We start from the raw sequence: 26,600 nt of genomic DNA on the forward strand, positions 1-26,600 counted from the left end.
CTTGAAAATGAAGATCTGTTCATTGTATTGGCTTTAATTTTTCTAGGATAAAAGGCTTAGGACTTCAAAATTATATATATAAGCTTGAGCTTGGGTTTTAGGCAAAAGACTGGCAACCCTTTTGGTGCACAGTGGGAGAGAGAGAGAGAGAGTGTGTGTGTGTTTGCATTTTAGTTTTATTTGCATTTTAGTTTTATTTGAAAATTTACTGGTTTGATGAAGTGGACATGAACAATTTTGTTGCTTCTCAAGTTACACCTGACAGTATTTGGTATCCCTGAAGAGCAGAGTCTTGGCCCCTTATTTATGGAAGTATTTGTCATCCCTTGCATGTTCTTCTTACATCCGGCATCTTTCTCTGAGAGCAGGGCACCAGCTATGCAGACCTGGTCTGATCTTTCAGGTGGAACAAAGAGGAAAGCTGAAGAAAATGGAAGAGTTTTCCAAGTGAGGGAAAAGGCACATGTGATTCTTTATGAGAAAGAGCTGTAATCCATGAGAGCTGCAGTCCATTTGGAAATGTTAAACAGGAGTCTTTTGAAGAATTTTTTTCCTAAGGATGCTGAGGTCATTTGGGTTCTGAGGTTCCTTGGGTACCTCAAACTTCCCTTTCTCTTCAACTTTTCATTCGCCTTCTTAAACTTCCTTTTGGCTTGACAGTAGGATCTGTCCCATTTTTTTTCTTTAAATTTTGCATTTGCATTAAGCTCTTTATTCATTTCCTTTCAACGTTGTTTTTCTGGTTATGCTGCTTTCTGTTCATTGTCAGTCTCAACATTTATAGAATCATTTCTTAGTAAATCACCTACCAATTTGACCACAGCACCTTATCATGCCAAACTCTTAGTCCAGCCAAACTTCTTAATCTTTTTTTTTTTTAAATAAATTTATTTATTTATTTTTGGCTCTGTTGGGTCTTCGTTGCTGTGCACGGGCTTTCTCTAGTCGTGGCAAGTGGGGGCTACTATTCGTTGTGGTGCACGGGCTTCTCATTGTGATGGCTTCTCTTGTTGTGGAGCACAGGCTCTAAGTGTGCAGGCTTCAGTCAGTAGCTGTGGCTTGAAGGCTCTAGAGCACAGGCTCAATAGTTGTGGCGCATGGGCGTAGTTGTGGCGCACAGGCTTAGTTGCTTTGTGGCATGTGGGATCTTCCCAGACCAGAGCTCAAACCCGTGTCTCCTGCATTGGCAGGCAGATTCTTAACCACTGCGCCACCAGGGAAGCCCCTTTCTTTTTGTTTTAAAATGTATCTTAAGTCAATGTTTGAAAGTAAATACACATTGGCCTTCATTTTTAACATCTTCCTTCCATTTATTTCTCCAAGAACATAATTTTTTTTAATCTTATTTCAGATTGGGAGATTTGTCTTAATGCCAGATGGTCAGCACCTCAGTGGAATATTTTGGATGGGAAAAAATCCAGTGTGGTGGAAATGGTAAGATTCACAAGATATAATTCCTTGCCTTCCACACTAGTGGAAAATTAGCAGTTCCATAAGATAGGAAAGCTGCACGATAACCATGACAGATATTTGAGACTAGTGTCATTCACCTGTTTTTCATAGTCTCTGGGCATCATGAATTTGGCAAAAACTTTAAACACCCCTCACGATATATTTCTTCACACAGAGTTCACTCAGCTGAATATTCCCATATATGTCATTCAGATGAAGTTTTTTTCTTTTTTTTTTTTTTTTTTTGTGGTACGTGGGCCTCTCACTGTTGTGGCCTCTCCTGTTGCAGAGCGCAGGCTCCGGACGCACAGGCCCAGCAGCCGTGGCTCACAGGCCTAGCCGCTCTGTGGCATGTGGGATCTTCCCGGACCAGGGCACGAACCCATGTCCCCTGCATCGGCAGGCGGACTCTCAACCACTGCGCCACGAGGGAAGCCCCAGATGAAGTTTTTGATAAATAATTTCATCTTGATCAATTATCAGCTAAACTCTATAAAAATCCCTTTGAAAGTAAAGAATACAACAGAACTTCCTAGCGGAATGATCACTTCATTCTGCTTGAAAGCACTGAGGGTCTGGAACCATGCATTGCAGTGAAAATGGAAGAAAAACAAAAACAAATAAAAAACTTCAGCCATACTAATTTGTTTCTTGTATAGAAAAACAAGGCAGAGGGGAAAATCTCTGAATATAACAAGGTTGGAAAACTTTTTAAGTCATCATTAATCTCTTCATCAACAGGAGAGAAACTACACTGGAGAGAAATCAATTTTAACCATTGTGAAGAAGCCTTGAGTGAACACTCATGCCTTAAGGCTCAAAGGAAAGCTTACATTAGAAAGAAAACTTGTGAGTGTTATCAGTGTGAAAATGCCTTCATAAAGAACTGTGTCCTTGATCTACACAAGAAAACCCATTCTGGAGAGAATGCTCCTGAGTATAATCGGTGTGAAACAGCCTTCAAACAAAATTTACACCTGGTTCACAAGAAAACTTACACTCAAGAGAACCCTATAAATGCGCTGACTGTAAGAAAGGCTTACCTTCTTCCTCGTACCTTAGGGAACGTTTTTTTTTCATGGTGGAGAGAGGACGTATGCTTTTAAAGAACGTAGGAAAGCTCTTTCACATTCTACAAACCTTTTTGTACATATGCGAACTCACTAGAGAAATATCCTGAGTGTAAAGGTTGTGGGAAGACTTTCACTCAATCTTCATGTTGTTCAGCATTTAAGAATTCACAGAGGACTGATGCCTGTGAAATGTAAGAAACTTGAAAAAGGCTTTTCTTATTCCCCAGATCTTGCTAAGCATATAAGATTTTATACTAGAAACACTGTGTTTGTAAGGAGTGTAGCCCAGAGTTTACTTTTCTCAAAACAGTATTCACATGCGAATTTAAACTGGAGAATGTGGAAAAGCCTTTGTTAGTTCCTCATACCTTACTGTACATATGAAGAATTCACACTGGTGAGATGCCTTATCATTGTAAGGAATGTGGGAAAATGTTTAGTATTTCATCTTGCTTTAAAAGTCACCTGGAAACTCACCCTGGGGTAAAACCTTGTAATTATAAGCACTGTGGGAAAGCCTTTATTTGATTCTCATTTCTTATTCGACATTTAAGAATGCACGGTGTAAGGACTTCCCTGGTGGTCCAGTGGTTAAGACTACGCTTCCAATGCAGCGGGCACAGGTTCTATTCCAGGTTGGGGAACTAAGATCCCACATATGCTGGTGTAGCCAAAAATAATTAAATTTTTAAAAATTAAAAAAATAAAGAGTGCACAGAAAGACCTTTTGAATGTAAAGAATGTGGTAAAGCATTTAGATAATCCTGGTACTTTAGTCAACATAAAAGAAACACATACTGGAGAGAAGTGTATAAATGTAAAAAATGTGGGAAAGCCTTCACTATTTCATCAGGCCTTACAGTGCACATGAGAACTCACACTGGTGAACAACCTTTTGAATGTAAGGGATGTGGGAAATCCTTTACTCGATCCACATGTCTTATTAAACATTTAAGAACTCACAGTGGGGAGAAGCCATATATATGAGGAATATGGGAAAACCTTTAGTAATACTTCATGCCTTTCTGAATGTATACACATTCACATTTGAGAGAGAACTTAACGCTTGTAAAGAGTGTGGGAAAGCCTTTGATACTTTCACACTTACTGAACATGTACTAATTCATAGTGGAGGTAACCTTATTGTAAGGAATGTGGGAAGCCTTTTGCTCTGCCTTATACTTTAATATTCAGCTGTGAGTTCACGGGTGTGAAAATATTACGAATGTAAAAAGTATAGGATTTTTTTTAGTTTTTATTCTCTGCTTTGGGAAAGTATGAAAGCACACATAATGAGAAATCCCCTGAATGAAAGGGATATAGGAAAGCCTTTGATTGTTCTTTGTCATTAGGAAACATGATCCATACTGGAGAAGAACCATAGATTATAAATATAGGGAGTGTGGAAAAGGCTATGTTAATTTATTGTAAAAGTCACACTGGAGAGATTATGTATGAATGTAAAAACAATTAGAATGCTTTCAATGAATATCTTTTATATATTTTTTATAAATAAAAATCCTAAAAAAATTTTTTTTTTTTAATGAAAAACCTTTGTTACAAAGAGTTTTTAAATAAGACCTTGGGAAAGTTTTGGAGTACATGTTTTCACTTACTGCATACAAGAAAATTGATACTGGGAAAGAAAACCAAGTAAATTTTTATTTAAATGAGTTGCCTTTCTTTGTGTGTTTTTTTTTTCAAGGTAAAGCCATACTTTTAAAGACTAATGATGTTGAGCATAAATATGGTCAACTGATCTTTGATAGAGAAGCAAAGGAAATGGAATGTAGTAAATATAATTCTTTTCAACAGATGGTGCTGGAACAACCAGACACCCACATGCAAAAGAATAAATCTAGACACAGGCCTTGCACTCATCACAAAAATTAACTCAAAATGCATTGCAGCCCTAAGTGTTAAACACACAACTATAAACCTCCTTGAAGATAACATAGAAGAAAACCTAGAAGACCTTGGATGTGGCAATACTTTAAAAAATATGACATGGAAGACATGATCCATAAAAGAAATAATTGATAAACTGGACTTTATTAAAATTAAAAACTTCTGCTCTAAAAAAGGCATTGTTGAGAGAATGAGAAGACAAGCACAAATTGAGAGAAAATATTTGCAAAAGACACAACTGATAAAGGACTCTTAAGACTCAGCAATAAGAAAATAAACAGCTGATTAAAAATGGACTAAGACCTTAATAGACACCTCACCAAGGAAGATATGCAGATAGCAAATAAGCATTTGAAAAGATGGCCCACATGAAAAAAAGAGACCACTACAAATCTATGAATCTGTGAGAATGGCCAAAATCTGGAACACTGATAATGATAAATGTTGGTGAAGATATAGAGCAACAGGAAGTTTCATTTCATTGCTGGTGGGAATACAAAATTGTACAGCCACTTTGGGATACAATTTGGTGGTTTCTTACAAAACTAAACATAGTCCTACCAAGTGATACAGTATTCACACTCCTTGACATTTACCCAAGTAAGTTGAAAACTTATGTCCACACAAAAACCAGTACATGCATGCTTTGGGTTTTTTTTGTTTCTTTGCACATGAATGTTTATAGTAGTTTTATTCATAATTGCCAAAACTTGGAAGCAGTCAAGATGTCCTTCAGAAGGTGAATGGATAAACTGGCACATCCAAACAACACAATATTATCCAGTGCTTAAAATGAATGAACTATCAGGCCATGAAAAGACATGGAAGAACCTTAATGCATATACTAAGTAATGCATATTATTAAGTGAAAGAAGCCAATCTGGAAAGATTACATACTGTATGATTCCAACTATATGACATTCTGGAAAAGGCAAAACTGTGGAGATCAGTGGTTGCCAGGGATTGGTGAGAGTGACGGGTGGAATGTATAAGCAAAGCACAGAGGATTTTTAGGGCAGTGAAAAATACCCTGTATGATACTCTAATGGATATGCGTCATTACAGTTGACCCTTGAACAACAAGATTTTGAACTGCATGGGTCCATTCATATGTAGATTTTTTTCAATGAATATGTACTACAGCATTACACCATTCATAGGTGGTTGTATTTGCAGGTACAGAACCCAGAGGGCCAACTGTTAAGTTGTACTGATGTTTTCAACTTTGAAGAGGGTTGGGGACGCTAACCCCCATGTGTTTACAGTGGAGCTGAGAAAGGCTAGTGGGCACTTCTGCCTCAAAACATCCTGCTTTTTTTCCTTGAGCAAAGCCTGGAGTCCACAGTTCACATGATACTGCCTTGTCAGGCTGTGCTCATTATGTGGTGAAAGAACCTAGCCTCCTTAAAATATTTTTGGAATGGAACGTAGATTAATATTTTTCCGGTTTAAACACATGCTTCTAGTCTTTAATATTAGTAATTAAGTGCCTAAGATTCCTGGGCCCTTCTTTACATGGGCAGATATTTTATAGAACCGATCTGCCTGAGAGGCATGGTCAGCTGGGAGGGGTTGAGCTTTTAAATACAGATCTCCAGATACGGGTGATTCCATTAAATAATAAGGATCCTCCTAATGATTAAGTTTTTTTATGTCTAGGCAGATGTTTTATTCATGGGGGTTCTAGAAAAGGCACAGAGAGGAAGCTATTGAAATTTTTAAAATCCTTATTTCGGGCTGTCTAACTGTAGTAACAACAACCCCAAAGCACCTTAAAATCTGTCTTTTCTCTACTACCAGATTTCCGTTTTAAATCATGGTTCCGGTTATGCATATTTAAGAATCAGCCCTCTTTTGGCCCTGATAAAATCCATTTCTTGGCGGGTAGCTTAAAGTGCTGATCGAGACTGTTTTTTGTTTTTAATACCAGGATAATCATTGTTTAAATTGGAGTCCAGACAAAAAAGTTCTCTGACTTCTGGGGGACTTGCTTTGGTTAGGAAGGGGAGGGGCAGTGACCCCGCAAGAGAATCCATAACGGCTGAGTAGTGAAGTTTGGACTCCTTTTCCCTTCTGACTGCTCAGTCTCCTTTTCAAAACCTTGGGGACCTCTACTTTTTTCCATCGAGGAGACCATATGGAGTAAAAGACCCGGGCTCAAGTGCCTGCGCACCATTTTACTTAAGTGTGCAATCAAGAGTAAGTTACTCTACTTGATAAGCCTCCTTCGCTTAAAATAAACTTGCCTGCACTTCGCCTCAATTCTGTGCCCAGGCTCCCTGACCAGGCCTCAGCCACTCTCTCCGGACCCGCCTCCCAGCCCCGCTCCCCGATCGGAGTTCCGGGGGGTACTGAACTACTGGAGGCGGGAGCCTCAGGCCCGGGACCCGAAGCGGAGGTGCGCGTCCGCTGGCGGCTTGGTCCTCAATAGCTGCTTCGCGCATCTTACCCGTTTCCATATCCGTTGGCGTTTGATCCGGCTGGGCCCAAGTCCAGGTTCCGACCACGAGTCTGGAAGGGCCGGTCGATAGTGGGGAGGGGTCATGGGTAAGGTTTACGGCGCCAGCTGCTCCCGGGCCGCGGGGCCTCCTGCTGGGCTTCACGCGCGACTTCCCGCCCGGGGCCTCAGGACGCCCCGCTTGTCCTCCAAGCCCCGACCCGTTACATTCGCGCCTGCTGGGGCCGCGGCTTCTTCCCGTCTCCCGGACGACTGCTCGGGCGGTCTGTCCCCGGGAGGAGGCGGGTCTGGAAATAAGGGCAGGGCGCGTCCGCAGGGTCTTTTCTCCATCACCTGTCCTCCCCTCTTTAAAAGGCCTCCCCCAAGTCTGACTACTTTTCCTTAAGAAGATGCCCTTTCTTGTACCTCATTTTCTTCCGTTATGACATTTTTTGAAGTACTCATCAGTTCACGGAGATCTGCCCTTTTTTTTTTTCTTTGATCTGGCTTACAGTTCTCTAGTGTGTGGAAGCAGCCTAGTCCACTATTGGTGGACGATTGAGTTGTTCCCACCTGAATGGGCTTGTGCATGTTTCTTCATATTTCTGTACTTAGGACTTTAAGGTCGATTTTTAGAACTAAAGTTGTTGGGTCATGTGTAATATTCCTAGATATTGCCAACTGCCCCCGTTCTATTTTGAGCGCTCAGAACGTGTATTTTGCATCCAGCAAGTTGCACACCTCTCTTAGTTTTCAAATAATCTTAACCTATAGATGATTTTGGATGTTTACATATCATCCATGAATGACAGGTTTATTCTTCTTTTACAGTCCTCCAACCTATCATGTCTCCCCATCCTTTTCCGCTCTCCCCAACTTACTGCACTGTCTGTATCATGATTAGTAGAAGGAGCCACTTCTTTTTCTGTGTCTCAAAGGCCTTCAGCTTGTATCTAGTAAATTGAAATGCTTGCTCTATGTTTTCGATACATTTTCAGGTTTAAAGACATTTCCTTCTATCCCTCTTTTCCTCGTTTACTATAATTAACGTAACTAAAGTGTACAATTCAGTGAATTTTAGTATATTCCCAGAGTTGTGCAACCATCATCACAATATAATTTTAGAAAATTTTCATCATCCCAGAAAGAAATCCCATACTCATTAGCACTCACTCCCCATTCTTCCCTACCCCCCAGGCCACCACTCACTAATCTATTTCTTGTCTTTATAGACTTGTCCATTCTGGACATTTCATATAAATGGAATCATATAATATTTTGTCTTTCGAGAATGACTTTTTTCACTATAGTGTTTTCAAGGTTCATCCACATTGTAGCAAGTGTCAGTACTGATTCCTATTAATGGCCAAAAATATTCTTTTGTATAGATACATCACATTTTATTTATCCACTCATAATTTGATGGTCATTTGGGTTATTTCCACATTTGGGCTATTGTAAATAATGCTGTTATGAACATTCTTGTTAAAGTTTTTGCGTAGACTTACATTTTCATTTCCCTTGGGTTTATACCTAGGAGTGGAACGCTGATTCATATGATAATCGTATATTTAACATTTTGATGGACTACCAAACTGTTTTCTAAAGTGACTGCACCATTATTCTTTACCACCAGCAAATGAGTTCTGATTTCTCCACATACTCACCAATTGTTATTTGTCTTTCTGGTTATGACTATCAAAATGAGTGTCAAGTGGTATCTTGTGGTTTTCATTTGCATGTCCCTGGTGGCTAATAATAAGCATATTTTCATATGCTTAATGGCCATTGTATTTTCTTTAGAAAAATAGATATTTTGCCCATTTTAAAAATTGAGTTTTTTTTAATAGAGTTGGCTAAAATTATTTTTAAATCATGCAATGTTGGGTATTATCAAACACTTTTACTGTATTATTGAGATGATCATACTGTTTTCTACTTTGATCTATTCATGAAACAAATGACATTAATTGATTTTCTAGTAAGCCTCTCTTGCATTCCTGGGATAAACTCAACTTGGTTCTGGTGTATTATCTTTCTCACTTTTTGATGTATTTGATTTGGACTTATTTTCTATAGACTCTTTGTATCTATGTTTATTAATGAGACCTCCGTATCATTTTGTTTTCTTATAATGGCTGTCATGTTTGATATCAGTATTATACCAATTTCAAGGAACATTCCTCTTCCTTTATCTACTTAATCAAGGTAATCCCTTTGATAAGGCAAACTGTTTTGTGACATCATCTTAAAAGTGACCTGTCCATCCCCTCCCCTTCTTTCCCCCCATGGTAATTATGTAAGGTACTGTCATAGATTAATCAAAATGCACACATGACGTTTTGGATCGTGCACATTTCTGGAGTTTTGCATAAGTGTGTCTAATCCCTGAAAGATTTGAGTCAGATTAGAATTCTCTCTTCTTTGAATGGCAGAACTGATCTATAAAACCTCTGAGCCTGGTGTTTTCTTCATGGGAGAAGTTTATATGCCTAGTTCTTTATTTTGTTTTTGTTTTTTTGGTTATTGTTTTGTTTTTTAAAGAATCTATCTAGGCAGTGAATTATTTGGGCTGGAGAGACCTGGAGTCTCTCTGAGGGGGTCAGCAACAACCCAGATTATTCCACTTTTATACATTTTTTTAAATTGTGGTAAAATATATACAATATAAAATTTGCCATTATAAACATTTTAAAGCATACAATTCAGTGGCATTAGTCACAATCACAGGGTTGTGCAACTATCACTGTCCAGGTCATTTTTGATAATTATTTTAGGACTATTCAGTTTGTTATTTCTAGTCTTATTTCTCTAGGAATTGAGCTATTTCCTGTGACTTCTGAGCTTGATTAGCATACAGTTATTCACAATATCTTACATGTTTAATCTTTGCAGTATCTATAATTGTGTTCTTTTTTTGCTTTTCAATTTTCTTTGCACCTTCTCCCTCTTTTTTTTCTTGAATAATCTTGCATGATTTTTCCTATTAATTTTCAAAGAATCAATTTTTTTGTTTGATCTCTTCTGGATTTTTATTTTCTAGTTCATCATATTATTCTTTCTTTCCTTCAATTTTTTAAAATTTATTTTGAGATTTTTTTCCTCTAAATTTTTTTTGGCCACGCCACGTGGCATGCAGGATCTTAGTTCCCTGACCAGGGATCGAACCCAGGCCCTTCGTAGTGAGAGTGCTGAGTCCTAACCACTGGACTGCCAGGGAATTCCCTAAATTCTTAAATTGGAAACTTAGACTAATTTTTAAGTTTTTTTCTAATATAAGTACATAAAGCCTACTTTTTTTTTTCCTAAGGCCCACTTTAGCTGCAACCTACAAGTTTTGGTACTTAGCACTGATCAATACCATAGTATTAATGTATTTTTTAATTTCTAATTTAATTCATTAATTATATCTTTTACCCATGAGTTCTTCATAAGTGTAGTAATGTTCTCTAAACTCCAGATGTCAATGGCTTTTTTCTATTAGATTGAACTATGGTGAAACTGCTAAGATTCAACCTTTTCTTTAACCTATAAAAATGGCAGTTTCATATGGTTCAACATAATTTTCTTTTGTAATTAATATATAACTTAATTTCATTTTGGTCAGAGAACATATCTGTATACATCTTCTTTGAAAGGATTAAGACTAACTTTATAGTATAGCAGTAGGGTCAGTTTTGTAAACATTCCACTTATGCTTGAGAAAGATATGTATTCTCTATTGAGAGTAGTGTCTGTAAGTGTTTTAGATGAAGGATGTTCATTTTACTATTCAGACCTTAAAATCCTCTTTTTTTCCTCTGATTATCCATTACTCAGAATAGTGTGTTAAAGTCTCTTACACTGATGGAGGTTTGTCAGTTTCTACTTTAATTCTGTTAGCTTCTGTGTATAAATTTTATGAGACTATGTTACTTGTGTATACAACTTCAGAATCTTTATACTTTCTCGTTAATTGAATCTTATATCCTAATGTAGTTACCTGTTGTAGTGCCTTTTGTCTTAAAAATGTGTGAAATTAAGTTAGCCAAACAAACTTTATTTTGGTTAATATTTGCCTGGTATATCATTTCCATTTTTGAGATTTAATCTTTCTGTGTTGTTTTGTTTTTAGTGCATCTCGTGAAACAGCATAGAGCTGAAATTTATCTTAATCTAACATGGCAGTCTTTGTTTTTAAACTATAGAGTTCAGTCTATTTATTTGTACATTTATTGTGATTATTGATAAAGACATTTTCTGCCATCTTACAACATGCTGTTTATTTTACTTGCTTTTGTTGTTTTTTCCCCTGCTTATTTTTGTTGCCTTTGTAATAATTGAAGTTTTTTCCTCATTCCATTGTTTCTTCTAGCCTGTGAGTTAAGCCCACTGTGTTCTTCAGTAGTTGCCCTAGCTATTTTATCATGCACACTTAAAGTCTAAAGCTAATCAATACCTTTATTCTCTAACGGAAGAATACCAGAAGCATAAGACTACAGTCACATCCCTCCCAATTTATATATTTTTATTATTCAGTAGCATTCCAGCTTGCTTTTCCATCTCACAAATTAGATATTGCTATTATTATTTTATATAATCAAAGTTCACTTAACATTTCAGACATACAAATTCCTATTTCCTGGAATACTGAGAATTTACTTTAGTGATGATCTTTAGATGGGTAAGCTCTCTTGGGTCTTTACTTTAAAATGTCTTTATTTTACTCCCCTTTTAAAACTTTAAGCTTTTCATATGGAAATTTTCAAGCACACACAAAAGTAGAGAAAATAATATAGCGAATCTTATCTTCAACACTCAGTTTTCACAATTATCGATATTTTACCATTCTTGGATCCCGTAGGCCTGATCTGTCTAATACACTAGCCATATGTGGCTATTCAAATTTAAGTTAAAATTTAAATTACTTAAATAACACTAGCCTCATTTCAGGTGCTCAATAGCCATATGTAAATGGTGTCTATTGTATTAGGTAGTGTACATAAGAGTTGGACAGTGCTGGTAGCCTAGTCACCTGCTTTTTCTTTTTTCTGGAGTGTTTTTACAGCAGATTCTGGACGTCATGTCCTTTCATCGGTACTTAAGCATGCGTCTCTGGCTGGTACATAACCATCACCGCGTTTTCCCACCTGGCAATCTCCAAAGTTCCCCAGTTGTCTCCAGAATATCTTTTTACAGTTTGTTCAAATCAGGATCTTAACAGAGTACCCACCTTGTTTTTTTGAATATGTATCTCTTAAGTTTGTTTTATCCCCTCCTCCTCCTTTTTCCTTTTTTTTTTTAATCCACTGACTTATTGGAGATATCAAGGCGTTTGTCCTGCATTATGGATTTAGCTGATTGCTGCTGCTTTGTGTTATTTAACTTGTTTATCTCTGTATTTCCTATTAAAACTAGTTAGTCCAGAAGCTTGATTAGATTCAGGGTTTGATTTCATAAATTCACCCTTGAACCTAAGGAAGATATTTTAACTGGATTTAGAATTCTAAGTTGTTAAGTTATTTTTCTCTCAGCACACTGAGGGTGTCATCCTTTCTTCTGACATACCTTGTTGCTCTTGAGACGTGAGACATCAGTTTGTCTGTCCTTTTTAGGTGACCTAGGTTTTTTCCCTGGCTACTTTTAAGATTGTGGGGGGAAAAAAAATCAAACACAAAAGAAGAAAATAAATGTAGGTGTGGATTTCTTTTTATTCTTTCAGCCTGGGATTTATTGTGCTTCCTGGATCCAAAGGTTATTGTCTTTTACTAATTCTAGGAAATTCCTAGCTAGTTTCTCATCAAATGGTGTAACAAAATTATAATCTGGTAGTTAATCGTTGCATTGAATTTCTAACTTCAACGAATCTGTTTCATTTCTAAATGTTACGTTTGTTTCTTAAAACTGTTTCATCATTTCTAGCGTATCTTATTCTATATTCATCCATATTTCTCTTAATTTCTTTAAGCCTGTTAAATATAGGGTTTTTTTTTACATAATGTCTAAAACGTCTAATACCTGCCGTACTGTGCTTTCTTCTTCCTGCTGCCTGTGTTTTGACTGCTTCTCGCTCATGGTACATTATATATTTTATATATTTGTGTTTCATAATTTTTTTAACTGTGACTTCCTCAGTTTACTTAGAATTTTATCTGTGGGAATTCTTGAGGCCTGGCTTGAAGTTGAGTTTTCCAGAGATAGGTCCATTTGCTCACACTAATTGCCTGGGGGACCCTCTTTAATGAAACCTAGAACCTTCTTTAAATAAAATTATTCTCTTAAGGGAATAATTTTGGATTACACAAGTAATGTGAATTTGGACTAAAACGTAAGATTTTCTTTTTCTACTATATCGGATGCCAAGGTCCAGACCAGTACATTTTCTCTCTGTCCCCTTCTGTATGGAAAGTTATCTTTCTTTTCTTTAGAACTTTTAATTATGGATTTTCAAACATAGGAGTGGAGAGTACTATGATGAAACCTCCCTGTAACCTTTATCCAGCTTCAATGATTACCATGATTTTGCACTCTTAATTCTTCCCCTTACTTACTATAATAAGTGAGTTTTGTTTTCCTGGAGCATGTTAAAACAAATATCAAACATCATGTCATTTCACCTAGAATTTGAGTTGTATCTCTAAAAGAAAAGGATATCATAAGGATGCAACCAGCCTAACCCAGTCCGGGGGCAAAAGAGGAAGGAGAACTGTTACAGAGCAAGAGACTTACGAGACAATTCTTTTTTTTTTTTAAACATCTTTATTGGAGTATAATTGCTTTAAAATTGTGTGTTAGTTTCTGCTTTATAACAAAGTGAATCAGCTATACATATACATATATCCCCATATCCCCTCCCTTTTGTGTCTCCCTCCCACCCTCCATATCCCACCCCTCTAGGTGGTCACAAAGCACCGAGCTGATCTCCCTGTGCTATGTGGCTGCTTCCCACGAGCTATCTATTTTATGTTTGGTAGTATATATAAGCCCATGTCACTGTCTCACTTCTTCCCAGCTTACCCTTCGCCCTCCCCGTGTCTTCAAGTCCATTCTATACGTCTGTGTCTTTATTCCTGTCCTGCCCCTAGGTTCTTCAGAACATTTTTTTTTTAAGATTTCATATATATGTGTTAGCATACGGTATTTGTTTTTCTCTTTCTGACTTACTTCACTCTGTATGACAGTCTCTAGGTCCATCCACCTCACTACAAATAACTCAATTTCGTTTCTTTTTATGGCTGAGTAATATTCCATTGTATATATGTGCATCATCTTCTTTATCCATTTATCTGTCGATGGACACTTAGGTTGCTTCTGTGTCCTGGCTATTGTAAATAGAGCTGCAGTGAACATTGTGGTACATGACTCTTTTTGAATTATGGTTTTCTCAGGGCATATGCCCAGTAGTGGGATTGCTTGGTCATATAGTAGTTCTATTTTTAGTTTTTTAAGGAACCTCCATACTGTTCTCCATAGTGGCTGTATCAATTTACATTTCCCACCAACAGTGCAAGAGGGTTCCCTTTTCTCCACACCCTCTCCAGCATTTATTGTTTGTAGATTTTTTGATGATGGCCATTTTGACTGGTGTGAGGTGATACCTCATTGTAGTTTTGATTTACATTTCTCTAATGATTAGTGATGTTGAGCATTCTTTCATGTTTGTTGGTAACCTGTATATCTTCTTTGGAGAAATGTCTATTTAGGTCTTCTGCCCATTTTTGGATTAGGTTGTTTGTTTTTTTGATATTGAGCTGCATGAGCTGCTTGTAAATTTTGGAGATTAATCCTTTGTCAGTTGCTTCATTTGCAAATGTTTTCTCCCATTCTGAGGGTTGACAAGACAATTATTTAATAAAAATAAACTTTTAATTCCTAATTTAAATAAATTAGGAGTTTGAGATTAACAGATGCACAAAACTATATATAAAATAGATAAAAATTAAGGACCTACTGTATAGCACAGGGAACTATATTCAATATCTTGTAATAACCTATTATGGAAAAGGATCTGAAAAAGAATATATATGTGTGTGTGTGTGTGTATATATATATATATATATACACACACATATATAGTTGAATGAATTTGCTGTACACCTGAAACTAACACAACATTGTAAATCAACTATACTTCAATTTAAAAATTTTTTTAAATAAACTTTTTTTTTTTGTGGTACGCAGGCCTCTCACTGTTGTGGCCTCTCCCGTTGCGGAGCACAGGCCCCGGACGCGCAGGCTTAGCGGCCGTGGCTCATGGGCCCAGCTGCTCCACGGCATGTGGGATCTTCCCGGACTGGGGCACAAACCCGTGTCCCCTGCATTGGCAGGCGGACTCTCAACCACTGCGCCACCAGGGAAGCCCTTAAATAAACTTTTAACAGAAGTTTTTAGCATTATCACAACACCATTATCACACACACCCAAATTAACAGTATTTCTTGATGTTATCAGTGGTCTTTAGCTAAAGACCACCAGGGGCACACAGAGTTAAACAACTTGGATTTATTACTGCAGCAAGGCAGAATGCACACCATGGTGAACTGTGGGATATCTCAGTAAGAGAGTGTTAGAAAAGACTTATTAAGGACTTCTGTTTTGAACACGTGAAACTTATATTTTATAAATCATTGTTATCTCAATTAAAATAAAATTTTAAATTACTTTTAAAAAAGAAAGGGGAGGGACTTCCCTGGTGGTCCAGTGGCTAAGACTCCCAATGCAGGGGGCCTGGGTTTGATCCCTAGTCAAGGAACTAGATCTCACATGCTGCAACGAAGATTGAAGATCCCACGTGCCACAACTAAGACCTGGTGCAGCCAAATAAATAAATAAATATTGAAAAAAAAGAAAAAGGGGGAACATTGCTCTTGATATACATACTAGCAAATTGGCTAGTAAGTTTAATAAAAAGTCATACATCATTTTAACATTCAAAAGGTTGCTTTAAAGGGCATCCAGGATAAAACTACTGACTCAGAAGCATACTGCGTATCGGAATTATAAGATGTCATTTCAAGGATCAAGAGTGTGAGTTGTAAGTGAATGTGATTTTTCAAGCTATAGTGATATTTCCAGAGGGATGGTGATATTTAAAATAAAACTGTAGTTTAATCCAACAACAATACATTTTGTCCACTTTGGTAGAAATAGCTATTTTTGAAGGCAGATTTTCTAGTTTTCAAACTAATTTCTTTGTCAATGTTGGGCATTTTTTAGACTTTGTCATTGTCTAGTTGACCTTTGTCAATTGAGAACCTAAAATCATAACTTAAAGGGATATATTTTTAAGATGCCAGCTGAAACCAGGAACTTAGTAAATGCAACTACAAAGCCTTAATATAAAAAAAAACACACATTTTTCTAACCTATAAAAAAAAGAATTGGAGCTCGTATTAGGTGCTTTTGGGGTGAGTTCTGGATTGGGTGTTGTAGGGTGCAAGGGTATTCTGTGTTGGGAATCTTAGTAAACGTTACCTACAAAGGGGGAAAACTATACAGAGGCTAAAATTATAATTGATAAACAAGCAGCAGTCACTCATATTAGCCAGAAAAGGGGGATGTTTGGTCATTCCTGAGGTGTAAATAATGTTTATATTTTGTCCATGTTCAAACACAGTTACAGAGTGTTCTTGCTTTTGTCTCAATATATCATGGTCACAGAGTGACCTTGTCTTGTTGCTGTTTTGGGTGTTAAACAGGAGAACACCCAGACGTTGCTGTGAGTTTCAGGCCAGCTCATCACAACAGCAAGGCCTAGCTGAGAGTACCAGGTCAGCTCCTGCATATCAGGGACTTCTCTCTCTCTCTCTCTCTCTCTCTCTCTCTCTTTTTTTTTTTTTTGGTTCCGAAACCCAGGATGCTTTTCTCTTTACCAATATCGTCTAATACCCTGTCTGTGTTCTGTTAACCCCACGTGTCTCAAATGTGTTTTTATAGTCGTTCAAATCAAGATCTAAGGGCCACACTTTACAATGGATTGTTACACCTCTTAAGTCTCTTAATCAGGAAGAGTTCTCCCTTCCTCTTTCTCCTCCAAACCGGATTTGTCTGGTTATGTCCTGTATATAATATCATTTAACATGTCCTCTGTCTCCTCTTACCCTTCTTCTATAAACTGCTAATTAAAGGATTTGTTAGGATTTTTTTTTGGCAAAAATATTTTATAATTGGTGTTGTTTTTTGTTACATCATATCAGAACTAATGATGTCCAGATGTCTCTTTTGAGATGTTAAGATTTATCAGTTGGTCCCAGTGTCAGCTTGATCTTACTTTATAAAGTTTCCCAGCACATGTACTTAGTCTTAAATTATCTCCTTCAGATTTCTTGTTAATTACAAAAGAAAAAAAGTGTAACTTAATGGGGAAACATGCTGCATACCACCTTAACCAAGTGATCAAAGTTAATATCAATAATGAGACAAGACTGGCATCATAAGCCTCCTGAAGTGATGCAGAGAAGGACAAGCATCAATCACATAATACATCATCCAAAAATGAACTTTGTGAATCTAATCATGAGAAAACAACAGACAAACCAAAATTGAGGCTGTCTGTAAAACATCTGGCCTGGACTTTTCAAACCTGGGAAGATGAAGAAAGGCTGAGGGACTGGTCCAGATTAAAGAAGATTAAAGAAACATACTTTGAGGGCGTGATCCTGGATGGGAAGTTTAAAAAGTGACTGCTATAAAGGACATTATTGGGCCAGTTGGTAAAATTCTGCATATGGATTGTATGATAGATAGTAATATTAATTCCTGCTTTCAATCATTGTGTTTGTGTTAGAGAATGTTCTAAGTTCCTATGATACTCTGAAGAATGTAGGAGAAAAGGGTCATGACATCCGCAATTTCCTCTCAAGTAGATTCCTCTCAATATCATTCTTGATGAAACACCCACACACACACACACACACACACACCCCTACAGAGAGAGAAAGAAAGCAAATGTGATAGAACTTTAACAACTGATAAAGAGTATAGGGAAGTTCATCATATTTACACTATTCTCACAACTTTAGAGTTTGAAATTTTTTCAAAATAATTTAAAATTAAAAGTTGAAAATAAACATCCCCATTCACTTTTCATCTAATATTTTAATAGCCATTTCTTGTCATTGCCTAGGTCCATTAATTTACTAGTGGTTGCAGAATGGTGACTTTCTGATTCTAGCATTTTCTTCATAATAAATGAAGCTCCTAATAAAGTTTCTATAATTATTCTATAAAGAGCTTTCCCTTATCACAACTATTTGGTAATCATAGAATATTGTTCATAAAGGAGGGAACGGGGTGATACACTTGATTCTTTAATTACATTTCTTTAAATAAATTTATTTTATTTATTTTTGGCTGTGTTGGGTCTTCATTGCTGTGTGCAGGCTTTCTCTAGTTGTGGCAAGCAGGGGCTACTCTACTTTGTGGTGCATGGGCTTCTCATTGTGGTGGCTTCTCTTGTGGAGCATGGGCTTTAGGCACACAGGCTTCAGCAGTTGTGGCACGTGGGCTCAGTAGTTGTGGCTCATGGGCTCTAGAGTGCAGGCTCAGTAGTTGTGGCACACGGGCTTAGTTGCTTCGTGACATGTGGGATCTTCCCGGACCAGGACTCGAACCTGCGTCCCCTGCATTGGCAGGTGGATTCTTAACCACTGAACCACCAGGGGAGCCCTACACGCTTGATTCTTTTCACGAATTTTCAGAATAACAAAATTATATCCTAGCCACTTCCGATAGCGACCATTGAGGGTTTTTTTAGTAACACTATAGACTCATGGCTTTGTTTTACATTTGGTATATTTCAACTGATTGTAGTCATTATTCTTATTAAATTGTTCCATCTTAAGCCAGTGGGAACATTTTTAAGTTTTCTCCTGTGTGGTAGGCTCCTTGCTTTCTGGTATAAGCTGTTCCAGGCTCATCTTGCACATTTCTTGTTCCACATTGGACTCAGCTATTTGCCAAAGGAGTCCTGGTTTCTTATACAGACAGATGGCATTTTGAGGAATTTTAACACTAGAGCGCTCATTGCTCCTGAGTTGTGAGTGACTCTAGGCATTTTTGGTGGTTCAGTCTAGGGAAAAGTTAAAAAAATAAGTACATACAGGGCTTCCCTGGTGGCTCAGTGGTTGAGAGTCTGCCTGCCGACGCAGGAGACACAGGTTCGTGCCCCGGTCCGGGAAGACCCCACATGCCACGGAGCGGCTGGGCCCATGAGCCACGGCCACTGAGCCTGCACATCCGGAGCCTGTGCTCCGCAACAGGTGAGGCCACGACAGTGAGAGGCCTGTGTACCGCAAAAAAAATAATAATAAGTACATACAGTATTCCCATTCCTAACTGTTCTTGGATAGGGAGATAAAATCTGTAATGTATTGTTTGTATGTATATGTGCATATATGTGCATTTGTGTGTGCGTTGTTAAAGCTAGTGTGAGGAAGCTTCCAGGCCTGTAAGTGTTGAATATCTGTCAGGCCAAGACTCTCATGGCTTCTTTCTTCTTCTCTAGGTCTGCATGCTCCAGTCCAGGAGCCTGGCCAGGAGGGAGACACAAGAGGAAGAATGGCTGCAGGATTGCTGGCAACCTGGTCACAGGTATGTGGGAAGTTACTGTTTCCAAAAATCATTGCTGTTGCTAAAGGATACATCTCTTGCCCATGACCCACAGCTTCACAGCCCAGGCAGGCTGGCCTTAGGCTTCCCCAGTTCTCTGGGCTTCTCAGAATAGGAGATAGAGGATGTCTTAGGAAAGGCCTCAACATTTGTTAATTTTTTTTCAGATAATCCTCCAGGGTGAGTATTAGTTCCATATTCTGCTCGGTGCCATGAAGGAAAATAAAGACTTTTTTCACTAAGTATTTTTCTCATTCTGCAGTATGCTCAGTCTTGATCTTCAATAAGACTGGCAGATTCCTCACAACCTAGTTGTGGAAATATAAGTTCCACTGTGTTAGAAAAGCTGCTAAGCTGCTGGATGTTATGGTCCAGGGAGTGAGGACAAAAGTGTAAAGTTCCAAGAATTGAGCCTTGGGTCAAATAATGAGAACTCTGAAGCACGCCTGAGCTTCCTACACATTGGGTCTCCTTCCCAAGTCCTGTCAGCCTCACTCGCCATCTTTCTGGTTCAGAGTTAGAGATGGTCCTTGGCTGAACCTGTGTACATGTGATGTTTTAGGACTCGGTGACCTTCGAGGAAGTGGCAGTGGACTTTTCACAGGAGGAGTGGGCACTGCTGGACCCTGCTCAGAAAATCCTGTACAGAGACGTGATGCTGGAGAACTTTAGGAACCTAGCCTCAGTGGGTAAAGTTGACCTCATTCCTTCGTATTCATTTGTTCATACACATAATAGTTCTTCATCACATATCTGTTCCAGCAACTGTGAAGAGAATGGTAGTACATGGTAAAGACAGAATGGATGGTTCCTGCCCTTGTGGGGCAGTTTTGTGGCTTCCCATGAAAATGCACTGATTGTATTTTCTCGATCCTTAAAAAATTTAGGTAGTTTGCAGATCTTGGGCTTGGAATTCAAGAGTCAGGTCATGTGGGACAAGGAGTATGCATGTCTGTTTTGGGGCCCTGTGAAATAGTTATATAATCTGATTGTTTTGCTCCTCCTAAAGCTGCACTTGCCTATCTTCAGAATCCTTTAAAACCAAAGTATTGGAATCAATTTTGTGGAAAGATTTCTTGTTTCCTTCACAGTCTCCCCACATCATGTGTCTTTCCCCATGAGCAGGGCATCATCTCTGCAAACACAGTCTGTTCACTGAGGTGGAGCAGGAAGAGCTGAGGCCAGAGCAGAGACGAATTCTCCAAGGTGCTTATAGAGGTGAGCCCCAGGCAGAAAGGGGTCATTGTATGGAATAGCCACAGCCTGCAAGGGGTGATACAGTTGGGAATGTCAGTCATTGTGGGAAAGAAGACAGAGGCCATTACATGAGCTTTCCTTCTTTCACCATCTCTCCATTCATTCATACTTCCATTTGGTCTCAAAGGAAAAACTATTTTAATTACTCTTTCAATTTCACATTTCCTTGAATACTTTTTGTTCAGTTCTCCCCACTTGCTTTCCAGATAATACCTTCTCTTATTGTCTCAAGCCTCCAGAATCCTTAGTAAAATACCTCTCATTTCCATTGCTTGTCCCTATCATTGGCATCTTTTTCCAGAGCCAAGTTCCTAAATTAATTTCTCTGGTCACTGGTTGCATCTTCTCTTTCACATTTTCCTCCTATATTTAGTGTTATTATTTGAAAACAAATCCATAGGGCGCCTGCCTCCTTTTTTCTTTCATCCCTACTTTTTCTCCCAATAATTATAAAAAATTTCCCCATTCACTTTCAGACCAGGATACTCAACTTAAATCAAAAGATGCAATTCTTACACAGAATGTTCCTGGGGAAAAAACTTCCAATGGCATAAAAACGGTGAGATTCACTAGAAATGGTTCCTGGTTTTTTAGAATGGGAGAACTCTGTGAATTTCAAGGAATTAAAACAGCAGCAGCACCCAAACAAGGGGAGACACTTGAGGCAAGTGGAATTCACTCATCAGAAAGCTGCTTCAGGAAAGCCTTTATGAATCCCATAAAATTGGAGAAATCTCCAAACCTACCTCAACACTTGCTGCCTTGCAGAGGATATCAAAAAGTAAACATTTACTTAAATGTGATTCAATTATTAAGTATTTAATAAATCATTCATTCTTCACACATGACTAGAAAAACTATATTTAGGATGCCCTTTGATGGGAATGAATACCATGGGGTCTTGGGAAGAGTATTCAGCTATTTCAACTTGAAAGAATAGCGCAAAATGTATACACACACCCTGAAAATGGTAAAAATATTAGTCATAATAATATGCTTCATATATACGGCAGAATCCACATGGGAGTGAGTTCCTCTGTGATGAAAGTGAGAAAGTCTTTAGTCACCACTTATTCCTTATTCTGTAGGCAGCAACTCACCCTGGTGAGAAACCAATGGAATTTAATCATTGTGGAAAATTCTTTAGAAAGAACTGTCACCTTATTTGTCCAAGATATTGCAAGAGAGAGAAATGCAACAAATATAAAGAATATGGGCAAGACTCTGGCCATCCCTCAACTCTTAGGAGTCATGTGAGTACTCACACTGGAGAGAAAATTATTGAATTTAATGGTTGTGGAAAATTTTTCAATCAAGAGTCATCCCTTAGGAAACACTTAACTCTCCCAGGAGAGAAATCTTCTGAGTGTAATGAACATCTTATGTCCTTCAACTTACACTCTTCCTTTTCAGTACATGAACAAATACCTACTGGAGAGAAACTCTGTGAATGCAGTGACTATGGAAAAAGATCTTCCCTTAGTTTCCACAAAAAAATGTGTACTGTGGAGGAAAGCTCAAAATGTAATGAACATGAGAAAGTTTTCACTGGCCCCTTGTCCCTTCAGATATGTGTAAGACCTCACACTGGAGAGAAACGTTATGAATGTAGCAATTGTGGGAAAGCCTTTGTTTTTCAGTCTTCCCTTAAGAAACATGTGAGATCACACACTGGAGAGAAACCTTACAAGTGTAATCATTGCGGAAAATCCTTCAGCCAGAGCTCTCATCTTAATGTGCACAAAAGAACTCACACTGGAGAGAAACCCTATGACTGTAAGGAATGTGGCAAGGCTTTCACTGTTCCTTCATCCCTTCAGAAACATATGAGAACCCACACTGGAGAGAAACCCTATGAATGCAGTGACTGTGGGAAATCCTTTATTGATCAGTCATCCCTTAAGAAACATACACGATCTCACACTGGAGAGAAACCTTATGAGTGTAATCAATGTGGAAAATCCTTCAGTACAGGCTCTTATCTTATTGTGCACAAGAGAACTCACACTGGAGAGAAAACCTATGAGTGTAAAGAATGTGGGAAGGCCTTTAGAAATTCCTCTTGCCTAAGGGTACATATGAGAACTCACACAGGAGAGAAGCCCTATAAATGTATTCAGTGTGGAAAAGCATTCAGCACCAGCACTAACCTTATAATGCACAAACGAATACATACAGGGCAGAAACTATATGAATGAAATGACTACAGGCTAGCCTTAGGTCCTTCACATCTCACTCATTTTAGAACTCACTCTGGAGAGAAACCCTATTGTGACCAATTTAGAAAGCCTTCAGGCACAACTTTTAAGTCACGTTATACTGGGACCAACCTTATAAATGTTATGGTTCTGTGATTGTATTTATCAGTGAGTGTTTAATCTTTGAAGTGTGACAACTCATTAATTGATGAGTATTAAAGATTATACAGCACTCTAAATTCCCCTTGATCTACATCACAAAAGTTTTGATACATAATGTTTTTATTGAAATTAAGTACTAAATATTGTCCATTTCTCATCAAGATGTCTTGGACCAAACTATAGGTTATTTAGAAATATATATTTTAATGTGCAGACTCTGTGCATATTTTAGTTATCTTTTAGTTATAGATTTCTAAATTAATTGCATTATGTACAGAATGCATAGTCTTCGTGACACAGATTCTATAAGACATAGATTCAAACAGAAAATTATTAGAGACTTGCTACATGGCCTAATGTGTGAGACAAAAGAAGTTGCTGTCCCAATATCCATTCCTCCCCTCCTTCTTTCAAGTAACAATACAACTGTGTTCAAATTAGCAGTGTGGACAGTTCTTAAGGATTCATCTCCCAGCTTTCCTTGCAGCTGTGAGTGCCCATGAGCCCACAGTCCTGGCCAATGAGAAAGGAGGCAGAGGTCACTGCTTGTCGGTTCTAAAGAATTCCATGGAAATGGGAGCATCGCATCTGGCGTTTTCACTTTACCATTTGCCCTTTGTCTTATCTCTTCTTTTTTCCTAGAGAATAGACCAATAGGATGACAGTCATACACTACTGATTATATAATAAGGACATATTATTTAGCTATGTATAAGCAACTATGGGTTGCTTATTTCTGGACTTCTTGTAACATGAAAAAAATAAACTAACTGGTTTAACACTCTTGTGGGAAGAGTCTGTTTCAGTGGATTTCAGTCTCAACTGATACATCTCATATGGTCAAGTTTTAAGAATCCTTCAAGTATAGTTGAAAACAATGTGTATTCTATAATTTGTTGGGTATAACAGATTTTCAGTATAGCTGATGGATAAACCTTATTGTGTTTTTAAAATCTGTATCATTACAAACCTTATCTCATGATCTCCCCTTTACTGAGAGAGGTATGTTAAAATGCCCCAGTATGACTGTGGGTAGTCAGATTGCTTTTTAAATTCTATATTGTATTTTGAGGCAGTATAACTGGATGCATAAAAATGTAGTCATTTTATATGTTTCTGGTAAATTGTCCTTTCATTCTTATATAGTGTTTATCCTTTTCCCCCTAATAATGAGTGTTCATTAATTCACTTGATATAAATGTGAGCTATTGACCTAGTGGATAACATTTAATGCCTACCGATTTTTAAGGACAACCAGAAACTACTTACCTTTCTTCATCACCATGTTAGTTATGATGTTCCTTGCAACACCAAGAGAGATCTCCTCCATGACATCCCTTGTGGCAGACAAAGAGATCAGTAGTTCCCCAGTGGCTGTCCCCACCAAAGACACCAGCAGCCCTCACCTATCTCTCTGTTGCTCCTTGCTTTGCTTCTGTAGTGATTTATTCCCCAACCTAGTGGGATATGAGGGATCTCATCCATAGAGACTGGTGGCTCAATGTTTAATGAAAAAGGAAAAGGGGAAGGAACATTTTGTTCTTGCTCCCAAGAAACCTCAGAGGGTTTCTCAACTCAAATCAGTTTGTAAATCTCCTGGTCAGTGTGCTTGGGCTCTCTTGAGTACCGCTGCCTATCAACATGTAAGAGCATCCTCCTGAAAACCAAATTGTTACAAAATAAGGATTCCCCCACCTTGGATATAGACTCTAGTCCCCCTGAGGTTGATAGGGACAGTCTAGAAAGGGAGGCCACTGCTCACAGCAGGGGTCACTCGGGACCACCAGGAGCTTAGCAGGTAAATATCTAAAGAAAAACTAAATAAAGAAATAAAGAAAACCAGGGAAACACGAGACCAAAAGAAAAAAATTAAGTATAAAGGCTGGGACTTTACGAAGCTACAAGCAATCCCCCCACCCCCTACTGAAAGAAAGGGGAAACTTTAAATCTTACGTGCCAAGTAGTTTTGAGGTCTAGCAAACGTGATGCTGTCTTCGATTGCTTACTGATTTAGCAACAATGAAAAAACCCCAGATGCAGGGGACAGCATTTGAGTTTAGCACTGTGTCCTGCCTTGTGGAATTGACCGGAGGAGACAGACTACTTCATGGATCGGCAGGATTATCGATATGGGAAAATCACTGTTAGGGCTCTAGGAACGAGGCGAGAGGCACGTAGAAGACCTTTTGATGTGCTTGCTTGGGGTGGGTCCCTGCCCGCAGCCACGCCCTTCAGGCGCCAGTATTCAGCGATCTAAATACGCACAAAACGTATCCCACCTCCAACCCCGCCTCAGAAACAGACCGCGACCCCCACCAGCAGCCCCATCTAAGGACTGGTTCCAGCCTCAACCTTGTCTTTGGGGCTCATTCGGTCCCCAGCCCCCGCACCTAGCCCACCCGGAACCCATCTGTACCCACGCCAGAGAAAACTAGAATTTCTCCACCTGAACGGATCGAACGTGGCCGACGGCGCCACCGCGGAAACCCCGCCTCTTCCGACCCCCTCCAGAGCCGGAAGCGGAAGTGGCGAGCTTCGTTCGCCGCAGTCTCTTCCGCTGCTGGCCGGGTGTTTCTTGAGCAGTTTCCGGTTGGTCGTGGTTCGGCCCAATCCGGCGTCCGGTAGGCCGGCGCGTAGGAGAGGGAAGCAAATGGAAGGTGGAATTAGAACGAGTTTGTCCCGGGCCGCCCTGGGGTCAGCTTAGAGAGGCCTACGCCGCTCACTTCCGCCGCGGCCTCGGGGCCTCCCGGAACGGCCAGGTCCAGAGGCGGCCCCAGCGAAATATCCTAAGGGCGCTTCCGCGGGGTCGTTTAGGTTTCATCCTGTGCTCCCCTCTTCAAAAGCCTCCAAAGCAGCCTTCGTGATTTTTCTTCGAGAGGTAAAGAATTTCTGCCTTTAGGGTTCGTTGACTCCAGCCCTGTGTCCTCGAGTCCTCACGCACCCGGCGATTCCGGCACATGCCGGTGAGCAGTGGGGGGAAGGGCCTCCGTTTCCTTTTCTATGCAAAAAAAGAAGTTTCGTCTGAGAATTTGGCGTTATCTTTGTGCGTTCTTTATTTTTGGCGCATTACATTCGGGTAGAAATGTACTTTCATGGATGTCTATGGAGTGCGTTTTTTTGTATAGAAATATAAGTTTATATAGGCCACAACTCTTTCTACAAAAGAGAAGCAAGGATGCTCCCTTATCTCTTCATCTGAACTTCCTAAACCTGTACCTCCCTACAAAACTTCAAAACATGGGATTCCAAGAAAAACGGATGGAGGCTTTTTTGCCCTATATCTAGGATAATTGAACTTCTGATTAACAGGGTGTTTGGTCTAAGTATTGTTTCCCCACATTCTTCGTTTGAAAAGTCGTAAACGTAAATAAAATGTGAAGCTTCGGTACAATTAATGTCCGTTGAAGTAGAGTCACCCATTTTGGGCATTTTGCATGTTTGCTCTCTTTCTCTAGATAAATACATTTTTTGGTGAGTTATTCGAGGGAGTAAGCTGAAAATAAATTGCAGCCATGTATTAATACT

General features: G+C 38.8%; 2 protein-coding genes across 4 annotated transcripts in view; both read left to right on the plus strand.

Annotated features, from left to right (window-relative positions):
- The window catches only part of LOC114891739 (zinc finger protein 177-like), a 36,046-nt gene extending 13,092 nt beyond the window's left edge, over positions 1 to 22,954 (plus strand). For all 3 annotated transcript variants that reach the window (XM_029216009.1, XM_029216007.1, XM_029216010.1), the window contains 6 exons: positions 1,352 to 1,434; positions 19,355 to 19,440; positions 20,021 to 20,147; positions 20,584 to 20,676; positions 21,192 to 21,274; positions 21,804 to 22,954. In XM_029216009.1, coding sequence (XP_029071842.1) covers positions 1,377 to 1,434; positions 19,355 to 19,440; positions 20,021 to 20,147; positions 20,584 to 20,676; positions 21,192 to 21,274; positions 21,804 to 22,913 — 1,557 coding nt within the window. In that variant the 5' untranslated portion in view covers positions 1,352 to 1,376 and the 3' untranslated portion in view covers positions 22,914 to 22,954. The remainder of the gene's footprint in view (positions 1 to 1,351; positions 1,435 to 19,354; positions 19,441 to 20,020; positions 20,148 to 20,583; positions 20,677 to 21,191; positions 21,275 to 21,803) is intronic.
- Positions 22,955 to 25,728: 2,774 nt separating this feature from the next.
- Positions 25,729 to 26,600, plus strand: part of LOC114892212 (zinc finger protein 426-like) — a 60,432-nt gene continuing 59,560 nt past the window's right edge. Inside the window, exon 1 of the mRNA XM_029216870.1 lies at positions 25,729 to 25,953. The gene's annotated coding sequence lies outside the window, so the exon portion shown is untranslated. The remainder of the gene's footprint in view (positions 25,954 to 26,600) is intronic.

Source organism: Monodon monoceros, unplaced genomic scaffold, assembly GCF_005190385.1.
Source record: "Monodon monoceros isolate NGI ecotype Baffin Bay Population unplaced genomic scaffold, NGI_Narwhal_1 Super_Scaffold_12, whole genome shotgun sequence".
NCBI lineage: Eukaryota > Metazoa > Chordata > Mammalia > Artiodactyla > Monodontidae > Monodon > Monodon monoceros.